The sequence below is a fragment of the Musca autumnalis genome, unplaced genomic scaffold (assembly GCF_047663935.1).
Source record: "Musca autumnalis isolate F117 unplaced genomic scaffold, ASM4766393v1 scaffold_2, whole genome shotgun sequence".
In the NCBI taxonomy this organism is placed as follows: domain Eukaryota; kingdom Metazoa; phylum Arthropoda; class Insecta; order Diptera; family Muscidae; genus Musca; species Musca autumnalis.
The window spans coordinates 4,318,901-4,336,899 of NW_027411755.1; the positions used below are offsets into that span (position 1 = coordinate 4,318,901).

The 17,999-nt window shown below is 36.9% G+C and overlaps 1 protein-coding gene across 8 annotated transcripts in view; it reads right to left on the bottom strand.

Moving 5' to 3' along the window:
• nolo (ADAMTS-like no long nerve cord) overlaps positions 1–17,999 on the bottom strand; it is a 215,693-nt gene that overhangs the window by 102,734 nt on the left and 94,960 nt on the right. For 5 of the 8 annotated variants that reach the window (XM_073966678.1, XM_073966676.1, XM_073966673.1 and 2 more), the window contains 2 exons: positions 3,744–3,851; positions 3,335–3,678 (listed from right to left, as the gene is read on the bottom strand). In XM_073966678.1, the coding sequence (XP_073822779.1) occupies positions 3,335–3,678; positions 3,744–3,851 (452 nt within the window). The remainder of the gene's footprint in view (positions 1–3,334; positions 3,679–3,743; positions 3,852–17,999) is intronic. The other 3 variants (XM_073966680.1, XM_073966677.1, XM_073966675.1) reach the window with 1 other exon arrangement.

The following is a 17,999-nucleotide window of genomic DNA, read 5'->3' on the forward strand; positions in this document are numbered from 1 at the left end:
TTTTCTACATATTGAGAACTCACTATGCCAAATTTCAGCCACTATGATTGTACAATAAGGCAAATAGACAAAAAAAACCTTAAATCGGGAGGTACGGTTATATGGGGGCTATATCAAAACATGGACCCAGAGACCCCATTTTCAATGCTCTATATTCTCTTGACATAAGTAAGATTTGAGCCAAATTTTGTCAGCCTACTTCAAGTGGTTCGGCAGTTAATGAGTTTTTACCCAACACTTGGGTAAATACTCGGGTATTTACCCAAGTATTTACCCACTTGTTTAAAGTATTGTAAAACTATCCATTTTGAATCGATTTCATAACCTAAACCCAGAAATAGGGTCTAAGATGTTGTATTAGCGATTCAATATAGTAAATACCCAAATAAATATCCATAAATGGGTATTTACCCGGTATTTACCCAATTTACCCAATTTACCGGGTATTTACCCATTGGGTATTTACCCACTGTCCATCTCTACCTATGCGGACAAATTTCAGTTGCAAATTTGCATACCCCTAATGAAGACTTAATACCAAATTTCAACCATTTCGGTGGGATATGTAGACCACAAATCCTTGAATATATTTTTGCATATGGTTTTGCATATGCTCATTTTATGCAGATATGTCAAAATATTTCAAAATTTGCGCGATATGCAAAATATGCAAAAATTTCTAATTCTAATTCGTTTTATTTTGTAATAAAACGAGTTTCTGTCTAATCAGATTTTTTCTACGACCATCCTAACCATATATGCATTTGTATAGAATTCCGCAGTCTACTCATGAGCATAAAAACCCCTGTCGATACCAACTAAATAACTGATGCGCACGATAACGAATTGAGTATCCGATTTGGTCGAAACTTTGCACATCGTAAAATTTCTTCCAGGCGTACATCAGGTTCCAATAAGCACTGTATCGGACAACATCTGCGGGTACCTTCCTCACAAAAGCTCAATATTTTTGCTTAAGGGAAGTTTAAGAAATATTAGAGGTTTTGAAATGTTCATCGAAAGTAGCTCTGCGGTTTTGATTACAAAGAAATCCATACTTCAGAACATAATGATGAAAAGTTCAGAAAACCCTACGGTGTCCAAATAAAGTGACAGGCATGCTAACTACTGAATGGAATTAAATGACACCCAAAATTATATCGGATCATTCGTTAATTTACTTCTTCCTAAAAAGTCCAACACTTTTGCGTTTTACTCCAGATCAAATTCATTTGCAAAATGCCCGCATGTATTCGGAGGTCGATACCACAAAGGTTTCTATATTTTCATCGACAAGTGCATACGTCCAAAAGGCCAAAACATTCTAAAAACGCCCCTAAATTATGCTGGGGCGATTTGAACACCTTAAGAGGCGGTTCGCGTTTCTTATTCTGGGGATTGTACTTAGCAAAAAAGTACACTAAACTATAGGTCTACGGTGAAAATCGAGCTTCCAGTTTTTGACTTTGATACGATCAATAATGAGCCTCGTCGAAATAATGGTTTTAGACCCAAAATAAGTTTGGATGAAATTCGTTTTGGAAAATTTCGAGCCAATTTAGCCATGTCCGTCCGCCTGTCTGTCTGGCTGGTGCGCCCGATAACTCTCGAACGGATCAACCGATTCAAACTAAATTTTGCACTTCAAAATGTTTCTGTAAAATGCTGTGAACGATAACTCAAGAAGGGAGCTAACGATTTGGTCCAAACTTTACACATCGTATTTTTTCCAGATAAAAATCGGGTTTGAATATGTACTATATTAGGCCACGCCTTCGGGAAACTCCCACACAAAGTTCGAACAAAGTAAAGATTGAGAGCACCTCCCGGATTCTTTTGAATTTTGTTTCAGCATCTAGTCCTTGTGGCCCCTTTACAACATACAACTTTTTTCTGGGGCAAGTCCAGACTTGCTGAGATATGGTCTCAAAGTTGCAAGAAGCTCTATCGGAAACAACTAAAATGGCAAATACGAAAGATAACAATCGCAGGAAGTTTCTGATAGGTCCAAAGTATGCAGCCATATATCACGTTGGAATATGGTTAATATCGGTCCCGTCCTTCGGGTACCTCCCACACAAAATTTGACAAAAGTGCAGTTGGAGGACTCGTCTGGGTTGTTTTCACCATTTCATCATTTTCAAAGTCAAAGTCGAAAATGGACAATTTTTTTTAACGTTTTTTGTTTTAATATTTTAACCTATAACAGCCAAACCATTAGGATTTTCGATCCAATAGTTAGACAAAAATTGTAGCCAAGACAATATTTAGGAACACTGATGTATATAGCAAAATCATTGGAACGCTCTTTTAGTAAATTATCAATATTTTCACGAAAAATATAAGTATTACCCATTGACGAGATTTAAGGTTATAGTTTCATTTCTCCCATCGACATTCCTGGAATATGTTAAGTCACATTGTTTAGCCAATTACAACCTTTTATGACATTTTTACTTAAAGTTCATTGGTTTGTCACAGATTTTAATACACGCATTTTATTTTTTTAAATGCAGTAATTGAAAATTTTCAATTTCTTTCAATGATATTTAATGCATAAATAAGGATTAATTTTCTGTGCGAAAAAAATCACGGATGTGACACTTTTTTAAATATGGTTATGAAATATGTTTTCGTGGTATGACAATAACGGACTTATGACCTATCAGAAGATTTATCATTTAATGTTGACAGTTGATAAAAAATTACACTACAAAATAATAATAATTGCTGAACACAGCCATATGACTATGAGCAGTAAAACAATTTTAATGTTTCGCTTTGGATAAAAGTGGTGGATATCAATAATCACGCTATTGTCAAAAAGTTATACGGGGTATACAGTATCAAACTACTTGTTCACTCTTATTTAAATTTCTTTTATTAATTAAAATGTTTACTCTTGCTAATGTAAGATCACATAAGGCAAATATTTGATCCAAAATTGTTTTCCCATATTTGCCCAAACAAGTGTGAACCCTGATTGCGAATGTGCATTGGTCAAATATTTGCCGGCATATATTTTTGATTTCTTAAAATCAGTTTCTTTTTTTTCTTTGAATAATACTTGGTGACCATATTGTGGCAAAGAAATATTTGACATTTGTGTGTTTATATTTGTCAATGTGACAGTACCTTTAAGCAGTTATTCTTCGTTAAAATCTGTTCATTATGCTGCATATGTTGGCGTATAAGTACTAAGTATACAGAATATAACGTATACTCAATATTTCACAAACACTAATTGAATTTTACCACAATAATTTTATGATAAAACAATAACATGCTATTGTTTTTATTCATTAAAACAGTTGACAAGAAAAAACACACTTACCTGCACGTCAGAGCACAAGGTTCCACATAATCGTAGTGTGGTGTCCATTTATACAAAGTTCCATCGTAGGGCACATCATTGTTGGCGGCACACTGTTGTGCTCGAAAATCAATTTTCTCTGGACAAGGTTGCATGTTGCAAATACGATAGCGGACGCTGTCGCCCTTGCAGACATTGGCACTTTGACAGCGACGTATTTGTTGCATAACACCACCATCACAGGTGCGCGAACATGTTGACCACTCAGACCAGGCGGTCCAACCGCCAGCACCAGAGTTACTGCTGCTACTCGACGAGCTGCTGCTGCTACCTTTTACCGAACGCTTTTGCTGTGATGAAACACACTAAGGGATAAGTATGGAAAATACAAATCTACAGTTATATTTGATGTGATTTTTTTTATACTAACTTCCAGTTCATTTTCTAAATCGGTGGCTGTACTCCAGGTATTATCAAAGGCTTCACTGGCATTGAGTATTTTTGCTGACTGCACTGTCTTCGAAAGGCAGACAATTAACTAAAAAGAAGCGAAAAGGAAAGGAGAAAGAGATGCGTTTCATTACCATCTTAATTATGATTATCTTTCATTGGCGTTTTAATCAATTATTCTAGCTAAATGAGAGTCATGTATTTTAATGAGACCACTTGAGGAAGCAATCACTTATGCAAGGATTGACAAATTGATTGGGTGTGTGTATGCCGTTAGTAAGTAAGTGTGTGCGTGTTTGCTTGTGTTTCTTCCTTCAATTACCATAATTTGCTTTCGTATTGTTTTTATAATCGTCTTCCCTTTAGGTGATTTGTTATTCTATTGCCATCAATTTACCCTTAATTTGGTTAGCAATCAAAGCGGCAGCAATATAAATTAACTGATATTATTAAAGACAGCATCAATGTGAGGAAAATTTGGGTTTCCGTTGCTTCGCGTTTCTTTGTTAGTTCTAAGGATAAATTAGGAAACCATATATGTTAGTGACGACAAGACATCGTTCGGATTTTGCATATTTCAGAAAAAAATCTGTTTGATCGAAATTCGTTTTTATGAAAATTCATTCGATACTTCTTTGATACCAAGGAATGGGAGGATAGGCTGCTGCTACATGACGTAACCAAAAGGGGACAAAGTTGGTTAAATAAGCCACAGGGCCACATATCTTGTGGATTACTGTCTATATGGGAAACTAAACGATCGTAGACAGTAAAGGGCAAATAAGGCTCACAGATTTTAGGAAACGTGTAATAGGGTTACAGGTTCAACATAGGATGTTAATCCCATAATGATACACTGGCTATTCAATAGCTGACGTGTAATAAAATACTACAACATGTACAAAGAACTTATGTGGGTCAAAAAGGTTTAAACCTTCCAGGACATTAGAAACTATTTTTGAAATTTTGCCTGTTAAGGGGAAGATCATTTTTAATGATTTTTATTAATTTTCTCGTTTAGAGTTAAGCTTGATGATCGGAATTTTTTATTTATTTCTTTATTTATTTATTAATTTTTTTTGGAAGAGCAAAAGGAAAGTCTAGTACTCGAACCCACACAGTCACCAAATTACGTGACCTGGTTTCGCTGTTAGTTGAGCAGCTCTTCAGACGTATCGACGGTGGAATAGCTTCTCTGTCCTAGAACTTTTCGTTTTTAAAATGTGTTTTTATAAATAAACGGTTATTCGGCCGTTGAAATGTATTTCATCATGACAACCGCTATTTTGCGCTGCCTTTGAGTTTTGGCTTTGAAAGCTAACACGCCGTGACAACATTTTTGATATGTTTTCAAGGACGTGGGTTCAAATCCGATCATCAAGCTTAACTCCAAACGAGAAAATTAATAGAAACTATTATGTTTGAGCACTCCGTAGAACTTCAGGTAATGTATGAAGCAGACATTGCAACCATAAGACTCAAGGAAGTGTGTGGTTGGAAAGAGACCATTAAACTTCTCTGTTAGCAGGATCTATTCTGTACGCCGTTCAGACTTCTAAAGAACATCTTACTGCATTGTTATATATAAGAAATGTCCTCCCTGCACTTCTGATATGTTCCAGAGAAATATGTGTATGCACCGATTATTTTAATTTAAATTTCCCAAAATGTGCCTCATTGAAATAATGGTTTTAGACCAGAATATGTTTGGCGAAATCTGTGTCAGACAATTTGGAGTCGATTTAGCAGTGTCCGCCTGTCTGTGTAGCTTGATCGCACAATAACTCTAGAAGGGATGAACCAATTTTGTCCAGAATCTGTCCTTCGTAATATTTTCTCCAAACTTAGTTTAAGGTCGAATATGTGCCATATCGGATAACTCCTTCAGGTACCTCCACCACAAAAGTTCGAAAATGATCGGAAAAATTGTGCGCACGTTAACTCTTGAATGGAGTAACCGATTTGTAATATGCACATTGTAAAAATTCTTCCAGACATAGGCGAGGTTACAATATGGACTCTATCGGTCACAAAATTTCGGGAAAGTTTAGTTTATGACCTACTCTCCAATCGCTTTGATTTTTGTTGTAGCAACTTGTATTCGCTGTCCCCATTAAGGCGGTGAAAGTTTTCTCAGGGTCAAGTCCACACTTTCTGAGAAAATGGCCTGAAAGCTGTAAAAGCGAGCGGTAACTCTTGAACGGAAAACCGATTCGATTTGGAAATCTTAATATTTCATGGGTGCTACCGTGTGCAATGGTATGCACAACCGCCTTGCACGCTGAAGATCGTAGGTTCGATTCCCCGGCCAGGCAACATCAAGAATTTTCAACGGTGGCCAAATACCCCTCAGTATTGTTGGCGATATTTCCTGAGTATTTCAGCCATGTAAAACTTCTCAACAAGCGGTGTCTTATGACACGCCGTTCGGACTCAGCGATAAACAGTAGGTCCCATATGACTGAGCTTATATGAATCGGGATGTTCGCGGAACAATTATTATTATATTTTCCGATGACCTCAAGCCAAACTAATAATCAAAGAAGATAAACTCCAAAGGTCAACTATAATATCAAAATAAATTATTATATTATATAATATTTTGCCCAAAGTTAAATCATGTTTCAAGATGGACCTTATCGGTCCGCTCCTTTGGGTACCTCCCCCACATGAGTTGAAAACTTTTCGCTGGAATGGTGCGAACGATAACTCGAAGGCAGTAACCGATTTGATCCATACTTTGGACATCGTAATATTTCTACGAGACATAGATCAGGTTAGAATATGGACTATATATGTCAGCACCTTCGGATACCTCCTACACAAAATTGTAGAAAAGAGCAGGATAGGACCTCAAATCGTTTTGATTTTTCTTGCAACAGGTTGTACTCAAAGCCCCTGTTAGGATGGGCCCAAAAAACCTTATATATGAAATTTTATGGAAATCGGTTAACGTTAACCCGTGTCAACCTAAACAATCTTTGTTTCCATAGTAATTTGTATGGTGCTAAAGGCACAGTTTCACCAAAATTCTCTAAATGGCACAATTACGGTCCGATCGATGAAAAAACTTTACAAGTTCATTTTTGTGCCTAAAAAAACGATTTAAACGAAAAATTTGGAAATCAGATTTTGATAAGGTCCATCTGAGAAAAAAATAAATTTTGTTTTTTGTGTCACCCTAAAGTCCATACTTCCTGAGAAAATGCCCCGAAAACTGTAAAATCCCCTACGACCAGCATGTTTATTGGTTGGTGCGCACGACGACTCCCGAACCGAATACTGCGATGGTCCACACTTTGCATATCGTATTATTTCTTCGAATATAATATGAAATTCGAAGATGGTGCTTATAGGTCCACTCCTTCCGGTACCTCCCCCACAACAGTTCGAAAATATTCGCTAAAATAGTAAGCGCATTATCTCATAAACGGAACAACCGTTTTGGTGCAATCTTTGGATCTCAAACTTAGTTTATGTTCAAAAGTGGCCCCTATTGGTCCATTCCTTAGGGTACCAACCACACAAATGATCAACATTTTTGTTTAAGTGCGGTTAAGGGTCTGTGCGAGAATCCTTTGGAAATTTTTACCGAAGGTACTCTTCGTAGCCCTGTTTACAGCGATATGAGAAAGTCCATGTTTCCTGATATGATATTCCTACAAACAAAAAAATTACTCCCAAAATAAGACACACGTCCAAAATGGACTATGTCGGTCATTCCGTTAGGTACCTACAAGTTCACACGCCCAAAATTCAGAATACCCAACACACAGACACAGACGAAAATCTCAATGGTTTGGCTGTTATATGCCAAAATGTCTAAAAAACATGGATAAAAAACTTAAAGTCAAAATCGGGAGGCTCGATTTTCACCGTAGACCTATGCTCTAGTGGACTTTTTTGCTCAGTTCAATCCCAGGAATAAGAAACGCGAAGGGCCCATTAAGGGTTTCAAATCGCCCCGGCCTAATAAATATACAAAAAAAACTAATAAAAAATTCAAACAAAAAAGGTTTCAAAAACTTTTTAAATAATTTATCCAAAATGTAAATTGTTTTAAAAATTAAAATTAAATATACCCTGGGGTTTCATAGAACTCATATAAAAATGTAAAAAGCTGTAATTAATATGGGAGCCATGTAATTCCAATAAATTTGAAAAAGCGTTAAACGGACGGAACGGGACGGGTACAAAAGTATATATTGGATGAAAGAAGACACTTTGGGCCATTTTGCTGCGGATACTACACCTTGTTCCTGGTGCAAAAGTATATATTGGATGAAAGAAGACACTTTGGGCCATTTTTCTGCAGATACCACACATTGTTCCATTTTGTTCCATAAAAGTTCTACTCCACTAAAGTCGGAATTTCTTTAAAATTTAGTACCTTAGGAAAAATAAAGTAGTCATTTCGTGTAAACGCTACGGTAATTTATCAAATCGTTTCATAAAGCAACAATCCTACCTACCTAGTAGAAAACTATGAACACAATATCTGTTATAATTATTAGTGGTCGATTCCATACCTTACTGCACTTTTAGATGTCACAAATACCCTCCGTGACCCTTCTGACATGATATCGAGAAATGTGTATCTATTACATCGATTAAAAAATTTCCCATTATTATTTTTCCTCTTAGTCCCTATTTATGGTTAACAAATTCAAACATTTTCAACATGTCATGAAAACCCACTCTTTATTTTGTGGAAAAAATTATGCATATAAATTGAATTTTAATATTTGGATGGCGGAGAGGTGTAGAGAAAATATTAAAGAAGGCACAATGCTTGTTATAATTTCATGGTTATATTTACATAACACTTCCATGGCAATAGACATTTTGATTATGTGATATAAAAATACCTAGACATACTCGTACATACCAGCCATATACGCATATGTACATGTAAACCAATTATATACTAGCAAGCCGACACAATAGAAATAAAATAAAACCTACTCTTAACTGTTGTAAACAACAACAAGAAAAAAGAGACGAAAATGTGCGGCATAGCAACACGGTATCCTGTCGAGCTGCCCCTGAAGCTGCAATACCGTTGTGACATCCGACTATTTCCTTTACTTGTTAAAACAAAGTTTAAAAATACATTCAACCTTATTTTCTTTATAACTACATATGGGGATGAATGCAGAGCAAAAAGAGGAAGAAAAGATGAACGAAAAACGACTACAATGTGTCTTTTTCGTGTAGCTGCTTGTCAGTTGTCTATTAAAAATGACAGCAAAAACGTCAATTCACTTATACACTCATACACCGGTCTACAAATATCGCTGCTGCCTTGTTGTTGTTGTGGAAATGGAAACCTTGTCCAACTTATTTTCATTTCTTATTTTTGCCGCCATAACTTTTAATAAGGAAAAGATGAGGAAAATATCCGGCATTTTTTGTTTTGCCTCCTCTTCCACAACCATTAGCAAGCAATGCCTTTGAAATACTCAAAGCCTTGCTTGTTCCACATTTTCGGTTAGGTGAGAGAGCGCTTTCGAACACTTTAGCATGTGAAAACAAAAGGTAAGGTATGGCGCAGACATACATGCATAACAAAGCACAAATAGAGAGCTAGGCAGACAGACTCACACAGCTATGCTTTTGTTTTGCAATAGCAGCTTACCTTTTGTACTCTACCTTCCATTAGACATAAAACAAATCGTACATCATCTCTATCAATTTGACAGGATTTAATGTACAGCCTTGACAGGAGATCAAGGAACTAGGCAAAGTAATGACATTGTTATGTGGCAAAGGGGAAGTAAAGAAAATAATAGGGTGTAATAAGAACGATAGAAAAATATTTCCATGAAGATAACGAAGAGACAATGGTAGACTTCTATTATATAGGGGTCTCATATTTAACAGAAAGAAATTTAACCTGACCGAAATACTCATGAAAAAAAACGCTGAGGGGCTCGAATTTAGCAATGCAGTGTACAAGGCTGACATGCTAACTATAGCAGACTGGTTTAAGCTCTTCACTGGCTAAAGTCCTCAGTAGGCTGTTTAAGGTAAGAACTCAGCCTTAACCAGATTTGTCTAAAGATACAATTTTTTATGATCACGTTTCTTTACTGTATCGATGTGTATAAATTATCGTTAGCCACAAGGCTAATAAATATTTTCTTGTGATTCAGAAGCAATCCTCGTCGGTTATGGAACAACTATATATGAGAAAAAATATTCTTTAAATATCCACGCCTAAAAAAGTCTGACATTATCTAAACCTATGTGTGGACATGGAATACATAGTGCAATAAGATTTTTTTTCATGGACAATCAGACCATCTTAGGCGTGGATTTTTAAAGAATATTTTTTCTTGGACAATCAGACCTTATTAGCAGTGAATTTTTAAAGAATATTTTTTTCATGGACAATCAGACTCTTAGCCGTGGATTTTTAAAGAATGTTTTTTCATGGGCAATCAGACCTTCTTAGCCATTGATTTTTAAAGAATATTTTTTTCTTGGACGATCAGAATAAAGAATATTTTTCCATGGATATCAGACACTTAGCCGTGGATTTTTAAAGAATATTATTTTCCATGGACAATCAGACTTTTTAGGCGTGGATTTTTAAAGAATATTTTTTCCATGGATAATCAGATCTTAGATGTGGATTTTCAAGGAATATTTTTTCATGGACAATCAGACCTTCTTAGGCGTCGATTTTTAGGGAATAATTTTTTCACGGACAATCAAATCAGGTCTTCTTATGAGTGGATTTTTTAAGAATATTGTTTTCTTGGACCATCAGAATAAAGAATATGTTTTTTTCATGGATATCAGGATGGACACTTAGACCTTCTAAGGCAAGAATTTTTAAAGAATATTTTTTCATGGACACTCAGGCATGGATTTGTTAAAAATATTTTTTTCATATACAATCAGACCTTCTTAAGCGTGGATTTTTAAAGAATATTTTTCTTTCGTGGACACTCAGACATTCTTAGGCGTGGATTTAAAAAAAAAAAAATATTTTGTTCATGGACAATCAATCAGACCTTTTTAAAGAATATTTTGTTCAAGGACAATCAGACCTTCGTAACCGTGGATTTTTAAAAAATATTTTTTCATGAATAATCAAACCTTCTTAAGTGTGGATTTTTAAAGAATATTTTTCTTTCATGGACACTCAGACCTTTTTAGACGTGGATTTGTTAAGAATATTTTGTTCATTGACAATCAGACCTTTTTAAAGAATATTTTGTTCAAGGACAATTAGACCTTCATAGGCTTGGAATTTTTAAAAATATTTTTTTCATATAAAATGAGACCCTCTTAAGGGTGGATTTTTAATGAATATTTTTTCATGAACAATCACTTCTTCGTAACCGTGGATTTTTAAAGAATATTTTTTCATGAACAATCAGACCGTTTTAAAGAATATTTTGTTCAAGGACAATCAGACCTTCTTAAGCGTGGATTTTTAAAGAATATTTTGTTCATTGACAATCACACCTTAGTGGATTTTTTAAGAATATTTTTTCATGGCCACTCAGACCTTTTTAGGCATGGATTTGTTAAAAATATTTTTCGTGGACAATCAGAGTTTCTTAGTAGTGGATTTTTAAAGAACATTTTTCTCATGGACAATCAGACCTTGTTAGGCGTTGATTTTTACAGAATATTTTTTCATGGACACTCGGACCTTCTTAGGCGTGAATTTTGGAAGAATATTTTTTTTCATGGACACTCAGGCCTTCTTAGGCGTGGATTTTTAAAGAATACTTTTTTCGTGGAAATGGACAATCAATCTTTCGTAACCGTGGATTTTTAAAGAATATTTTTCTTTCATGGACACTCAGACCATCTTAGGCGTGGATTTTTAAAAAATATTTTGTTCATGGACAATCAGACCTTTTTAATTAAAGAATATGTTGTTCAAGGACAATCAGACCTTCTTAAGCGTAGATTTTTAAAGAATATTTTTTCATGAACACTCAGACCTTCTTAGGCGTTGGTTTTTACAGAATATTTTTCATGGACTCTCGGAACTTCTTAGGCTTGAATTTTGGAAGAATATTTTTTTATGGACTGGATTTTTAAAGGTGGAGGATAGCGGAAAACTCCTACTAAACATGAAGTTTCATCAATGTCCTTGAACCGAAGAGAATTACAACAATGTTCGAAATATTGACGTTCTCTTATTCTACAAAAATATAGCTCAGTACATCATCAAAGGAAGGAGAACAATATCTTTATATTTGCATTGTCCATTTTTTGTTTTTCAGTATATCCTAATATGCTGTAAATTATACTAGAAGTCCTAAAGGGGGCTTGTGGCGCATCTTTCCCTTGGACGTCTTAGTATACTTTACGACGACATCAATCAGGTCTTCTAAACAATTGACCCGTATACACGTTTTTATAGTAGTCGTGCCACCCCAATATCAGATCAAAATACTATAATGAAGTAAAATTATAAGGGTATTCCTTTCAAATAATATTTTATAAATTGTGGTTACAACTTGAATACACACATTTCTAATGGAAAACATTATTTTGCTATTAATATTTGTTGTTATAGTGGCTTTTTCTGTGGCTATTACACACACGTTTTAAGTTACTATACAATTATACGTGACGTACATGAACAGACATGTAATTGAAAAATAATACATAGCTACAATTGAATTGGTAATTCTTCAATTTTCATTTCTTATTTATGTAGTCAATAAAGGTTATCAACTGCGACTTTAATTAGGACCTTTACATTGCAAAGGTATAATTAGCACTAGAAATGGGTGGTCTATTGATACTAGTGAAAGTTAATTATTTTAATTCCAATACTTCTTTATTATTTAAGTTAATTCCAAAGTTGCAATTTTTGAACAAAAAAATATTTCTTGTACCTATTTCCATTATCTGTAGTGCAAGAACTAAACTAACTCACAGAACAACAACACATCATTCATTCTTTTTGTGCCGAAAAAAGAAGAAGAAAACAAAAAAGCAGAGAACAACAAAAAATCAATACTTTGGTAATTGTCTTGATTGACAACGATTTTCTGACATATTGCAGGATTAATTTGTTGATATGAGCGGATAGGTGTAGTAGAAGGTAGACTTTTGTTTTTGAATAACATATAATTTGAGAGGCGTGGAAAATATCGGTGGGAAGGCGGAGTGTATGTTGGTTAAATAATAATACACACGAGCAAAGGTCGAATGTCATTTTTTGACATGTATACATAAATTTAATACATGTATCATGCATGTGTGAGAATTTATGGTGAAGTGTTATTCAATATTTATTTAAGAAGTAGTTTCCTAGAAAATGCCATGACTTTAATAAAGCTGTTCAAGTCAAAATAATTGAATTCTTCGAAACGATAGAGGAAAAGTGATTTTCTTCATTGACAAAGTTAGAAATTTGACTACAAATAGGTTATCTTTAAAAAGAGATCGGGTTAAGTTTTCCAAATTACATTGATAATAAGAGACTATTTGACTAAAATATTACGCCATATGTTTGGCACGGTGGACAATGTCATGAATCAAACCCTACTTAACAACTGTCTTTGGATCTTGTATTTGTGTATGCAAACTTAGCTTAAATTCAATGATGGGCCATCTTGGCCCACTCCTCGGGGTATCTCTTCTACAAAATCCCAACATTTTTCACCCAAACTATGTACATCGTCATATTTCTTCCAGGCATAGATCCACTTTTTTCCTAAAAGTGCATTACGGTGCCTATTACGATGGTACATTTTTTTCGAAGGCAAGTCCATAATACTTGAGATAATTACACAAAACCAATAAAAAACTAAAACCAATAAGGAGCTCGACTAATATGTGTGCTGATATTGTTGAGTTTAGTTTCCTACACCTCCGCGATCCTGATATTCTTCCGACTCATAAAATCCACTATATTCTCGATCTTCCCTTTAGTCCATTGCTATTAAATTGCAAAAATGATGCATTTGCAGGGACGGGAACAGCAACGACTGGTGTTAGGTGCTACCTGTTGAGGGAACTGATGATGATGAAAACGGGGACACACTGGGGACAATGTTCATCATCATACCGCAACACACGACAGGGACGTAGTCTCTCAAATGGAATAGTCCAGATCAACCCTCTGAGATGCACCCAATACCGGCATCTATTGTATCTAACCGAAGTTTGAGTGTGGTGGATGCAATGAGACAAACCGAGCAAATGAAATTGGTACTGGACATCCTCCAACATACCGAGATCCATCTCTATGAGAATCCCGAGCAGGCATTCTGGGATATGCTGCTCCCAACTAAGAAAAACGATACAACTACAAATATATGTACACTAAGGCTATACGTAGCCTTAGGGGATGGAAGATACCAAGGAACGGTCCTGACCGGTTTTAACATGGCAAAGCCCAGGATTTATCTTGGTCCCTCTTTCATACCAAGTGGACACTGACCTCCCCGTGGTGTCACCTGGGGAACTGCCTTTAACACCCGTTAAAGGTAGTGAGCTAACATGTGCCGCGCGTTCACCCATAAGAACGTTAAAAACTTGGGTTTGGGCGTCGGGTTAGTAACCCTCCCCTAGAAAAAACATCCTACTATGAAAAAACGAAAGAAAAGAAAAACAAACCCCTCTAAAGTTGACGAACCCCGCAAACGTTTTAAGGACCATGATCTGCGAATATGCACCTGGAATGTTCGCACTCTTTATAGAGAAGGTGCAGTCTTCGCATTGGCGGACGTACTTGAAAAGTACAAGACCGATATTACTGCCATACAGGAAATACGATGGATTGGAAAAGGCGTCACAACAACACCTAAAGGTGACGCACTGTATTATAGCTGCCATGACGTAAAGCATGAGTTTGGTTGTGGATTCGTAGTTAGTCGGAGACTAAAACATCTTGTATCCAGCTTCACCCCAGTGAATGAAAAACTTGCTGCAATTCGAATAAAAGCTAAATTCTTCAACATCAGCTTTATTTGCGCTCATGCTCCCACTGAAGAAAAGGACGAACAGACCAAAGATATATTTTACGAGCGCTTAGAAGAAACATATGACCGTTGCCCTGCCCATGACATTAAAATCATTCTAGGCGATTTTAATGCCAAAATTGGAAAGGAGAATATCTTTGGCCCAACAGTCGGGAAATTCAGTCTCCACAGTGAAACATCTGACAATGGTATGAGACTGATAGACTTTGCAGCTGCAAAAAACATGGTAGTTAGCAGTACCAGATTTAATCATCTCGATATTCATAAGGGCACCTGGCTGTCTCCAGATCAGAAAACAAGAAACCAAATTGATCATGTTGTGATAGATGGAAGACATTCATCGAGCGTGTTGGATGTACGATCGTTCCGAGGCGCAAACATTGATTCGGACCACTACCTTGTTGCAGCAAAGGTACGCACCCGCTTAAACGTAGCAAACAAAGTACGAACAGACACAACACGAAAGTTAGACATCGGTAAGCTGCAATCACAACAGATAGCCACAGCATATTCCACTCAACTAGCCCAATTGCTTAATCAAAGCCCTCCTCATCCCGATAACATATCAGCGCAATGGCAAAGCATTGCCCACTCCATGCAAACAGCCGCAAAATCCATACTTGGATACCAGAGACCTCCACCAAGGAATCCATGGTATGATGAGGAGTGTCGTGCTGCCACCGAAGAGAAAAATGCGGCATATAAGGCTACTTTACAATCCGTAGCAACGCGTAGCGCACGAGAGAGATACAGGGAGAAAAGGAGAGAGGAGAAACGTCTTTTCCGCAGGAAAAAGAGAGAGATGGAAAAGCGGGAGTGTGAAAAAATCGAGATGTACAGGAGCCAGAATGAAGTCCGAAAATTCTACCAAAGAGTCAAGCATCAAACTGATGGCTTTGGTACAGGCACATCCTCCTGTAGAGACCAGCAAGGTAATTTGGTAACTGATACAGATAGTGTACTCAGGATATGGAAAGAACATTTTTCAAATCTGTTGGTATCCAATAGCAGCGAAGACGACGAAGATACCACAGTCCCAATCCCAGAAGATGGTATTGAATGTATACCGCCCAGCCAAGATGAGGTAAAGACAGCAATAAATCGGCTGAAGAATAATAAGGCAGCAGGGGCCGATGGCTTACCAGCCGAGCTGTTCAAAACCGGAGGCGACACGCTGATAAGGTGTATTCATCAGCTAGTTAGCACCATCTGGCAGGAAGAACGAGTACCCGACGATTGGAACCTGAGTATCCTGTGCCCCGTCCACAAGAAGGGAGATAAGACTGTATGCTCTAACTATAGGGGCATAAGTCTACTCCCTATTGCCTACAAGATCGTGTCAGGGATATTGTGCGAACGACTAAAGCCAATGGTCAACGAGATTATTGGACCATACCAATGCGGCTTTAGACCTGGCAAGTCCACCATTGACCAGATATTTACCCTGCGGCAAATCCTGGAGAAGACCCAAGAGATGCAGATCGACACCTACCACCTTTTTGTCGATTATAAAGCAGCCTTCGACAGCCCGCTGCGCTCAAAGGTATTCCAAGCCATGTCTGAATTTGGTATTCCCGCAAAGCTCATCCGGCTTTGTAAAATGACTTTAACTGACACGAGGTCCTCAGTTAAAATAGGAAAGAACCTCTCCGAAGAGTTTGGTACCAAAAGAGGTTTCAGACAAGGAGACAGCCTTTCGTGTGACCTCTTCAACATCCTGCTAGAAAAGGTTATACGAGAGGCAAACGTCAAAAGAAGTGGCACAATCTACACCAATAGTCACATGTTACTTGCTTATGCTGATGATATAGACATCATGGGTCGATCAGTAAAAGAAGTAACTGATACCTTTATAAAGGTCGAAGGAGAATCTGCTAAAGTGGGTCTGGCGGTAAACGGTGAGAAGACCAAGTTGATGGTGTCGACGCGCAATGCGTCCATTGAGCTCGGACCGACTGTGGAAGTTGGTTCCTATAATATTGAGGTAGTAAAAGACTTCGTCTACCTCGGCACCTCCGTCAACACAACAAACGACATCAGTTGTAAAATAAAAAGAAGAATTGTATTGGCCAACAGATGCTACTTTGGATTAAGTAAGCAGTTTAAAAACAAAGCCACATCTCGTCAAACAAAAATAACGCTCTACAAAACACTGATACTACCCGTGCTGATGTATGGCTCCGAAGCCTGGGTACTTGAGCAAGCAGACATGGCAGTGCTTGGTGTGTTTGAGAAAAAAATTCTTCGAAAGATCTACGGACCAATCTGCGTTGACGGTGAATATCGACGTCGCATGAACCACGAGCTGTATCTGCTATACAACGACATCAATATTGTTAAACGTATCGAGATGCAGCGATTGCGTTGGCTAGGCCATATCATAAGAATGAGCGATGATGAACCCGCTAAAAAGGCGTATGAATACATGCCACATGGCGGTGCACGCAGAATTGGCAGGCCAAGGAATAGATGGCGCAAACAAGTGGATGATGAGATGAAAAGGCGCGGTATTCCAGAGTGCAAAGCAACAAATAGAGAGGAATGGAGATCTCTTCTTAGTTCGGCCTATAGAACAAATGTTCTGTAATGGGCCAGCTAAGTAAGTAAGTAAGTAAGGCTATAACCAAAAAATACCACGCCAGTACCATGTGCGGAATATTCCCAGCGAAAATACTCATTACAAAATCCCCTACTAACCCATTATTTTTACAAGGGCATGTCGAACGAAATAAGTTTATATATCGCTCATTTACTCAAAGAGTGACATATCTAAAAAAATGCCTTTTCTGAGTTAGCAATTTCTATTTTTTCTACGACTTTTACTTTATATTGTGTCACATTTTCAAGTTGATATCTCTAAAACTCAACGAGTTACAGATTATTTTCTAGGAATTTGGCATAAATCATCTAGAATGTTTTTTGAGGTTATGAAGCACTAAAGCACTTCAAATCAAGCTTGAACTTGCACAGAAATTTAGCACTGATATCTGGCTAGCTCTTTACAAATGATGGTCCAAGTAGGTTTTTTTAGTTTTAATATAATAATCTTTTTAAGTTGGGAAGTCAAATTTTAGTCGGCAACTTAAAACGCGTTTTTCTCGGAATTGGATTTTTCGAGATGTGTCACTTTTTGAGTAAATGAGCGATATGTCCATGTCCCATAGCCACCTTATAACGCCATGTCCCATAGCCACCTTATAGTACGCGTCAGTTTAAGATATTTTGCATCTATTAGTCCCATTTGACCACAGAATCGGTTGTAATTTGGT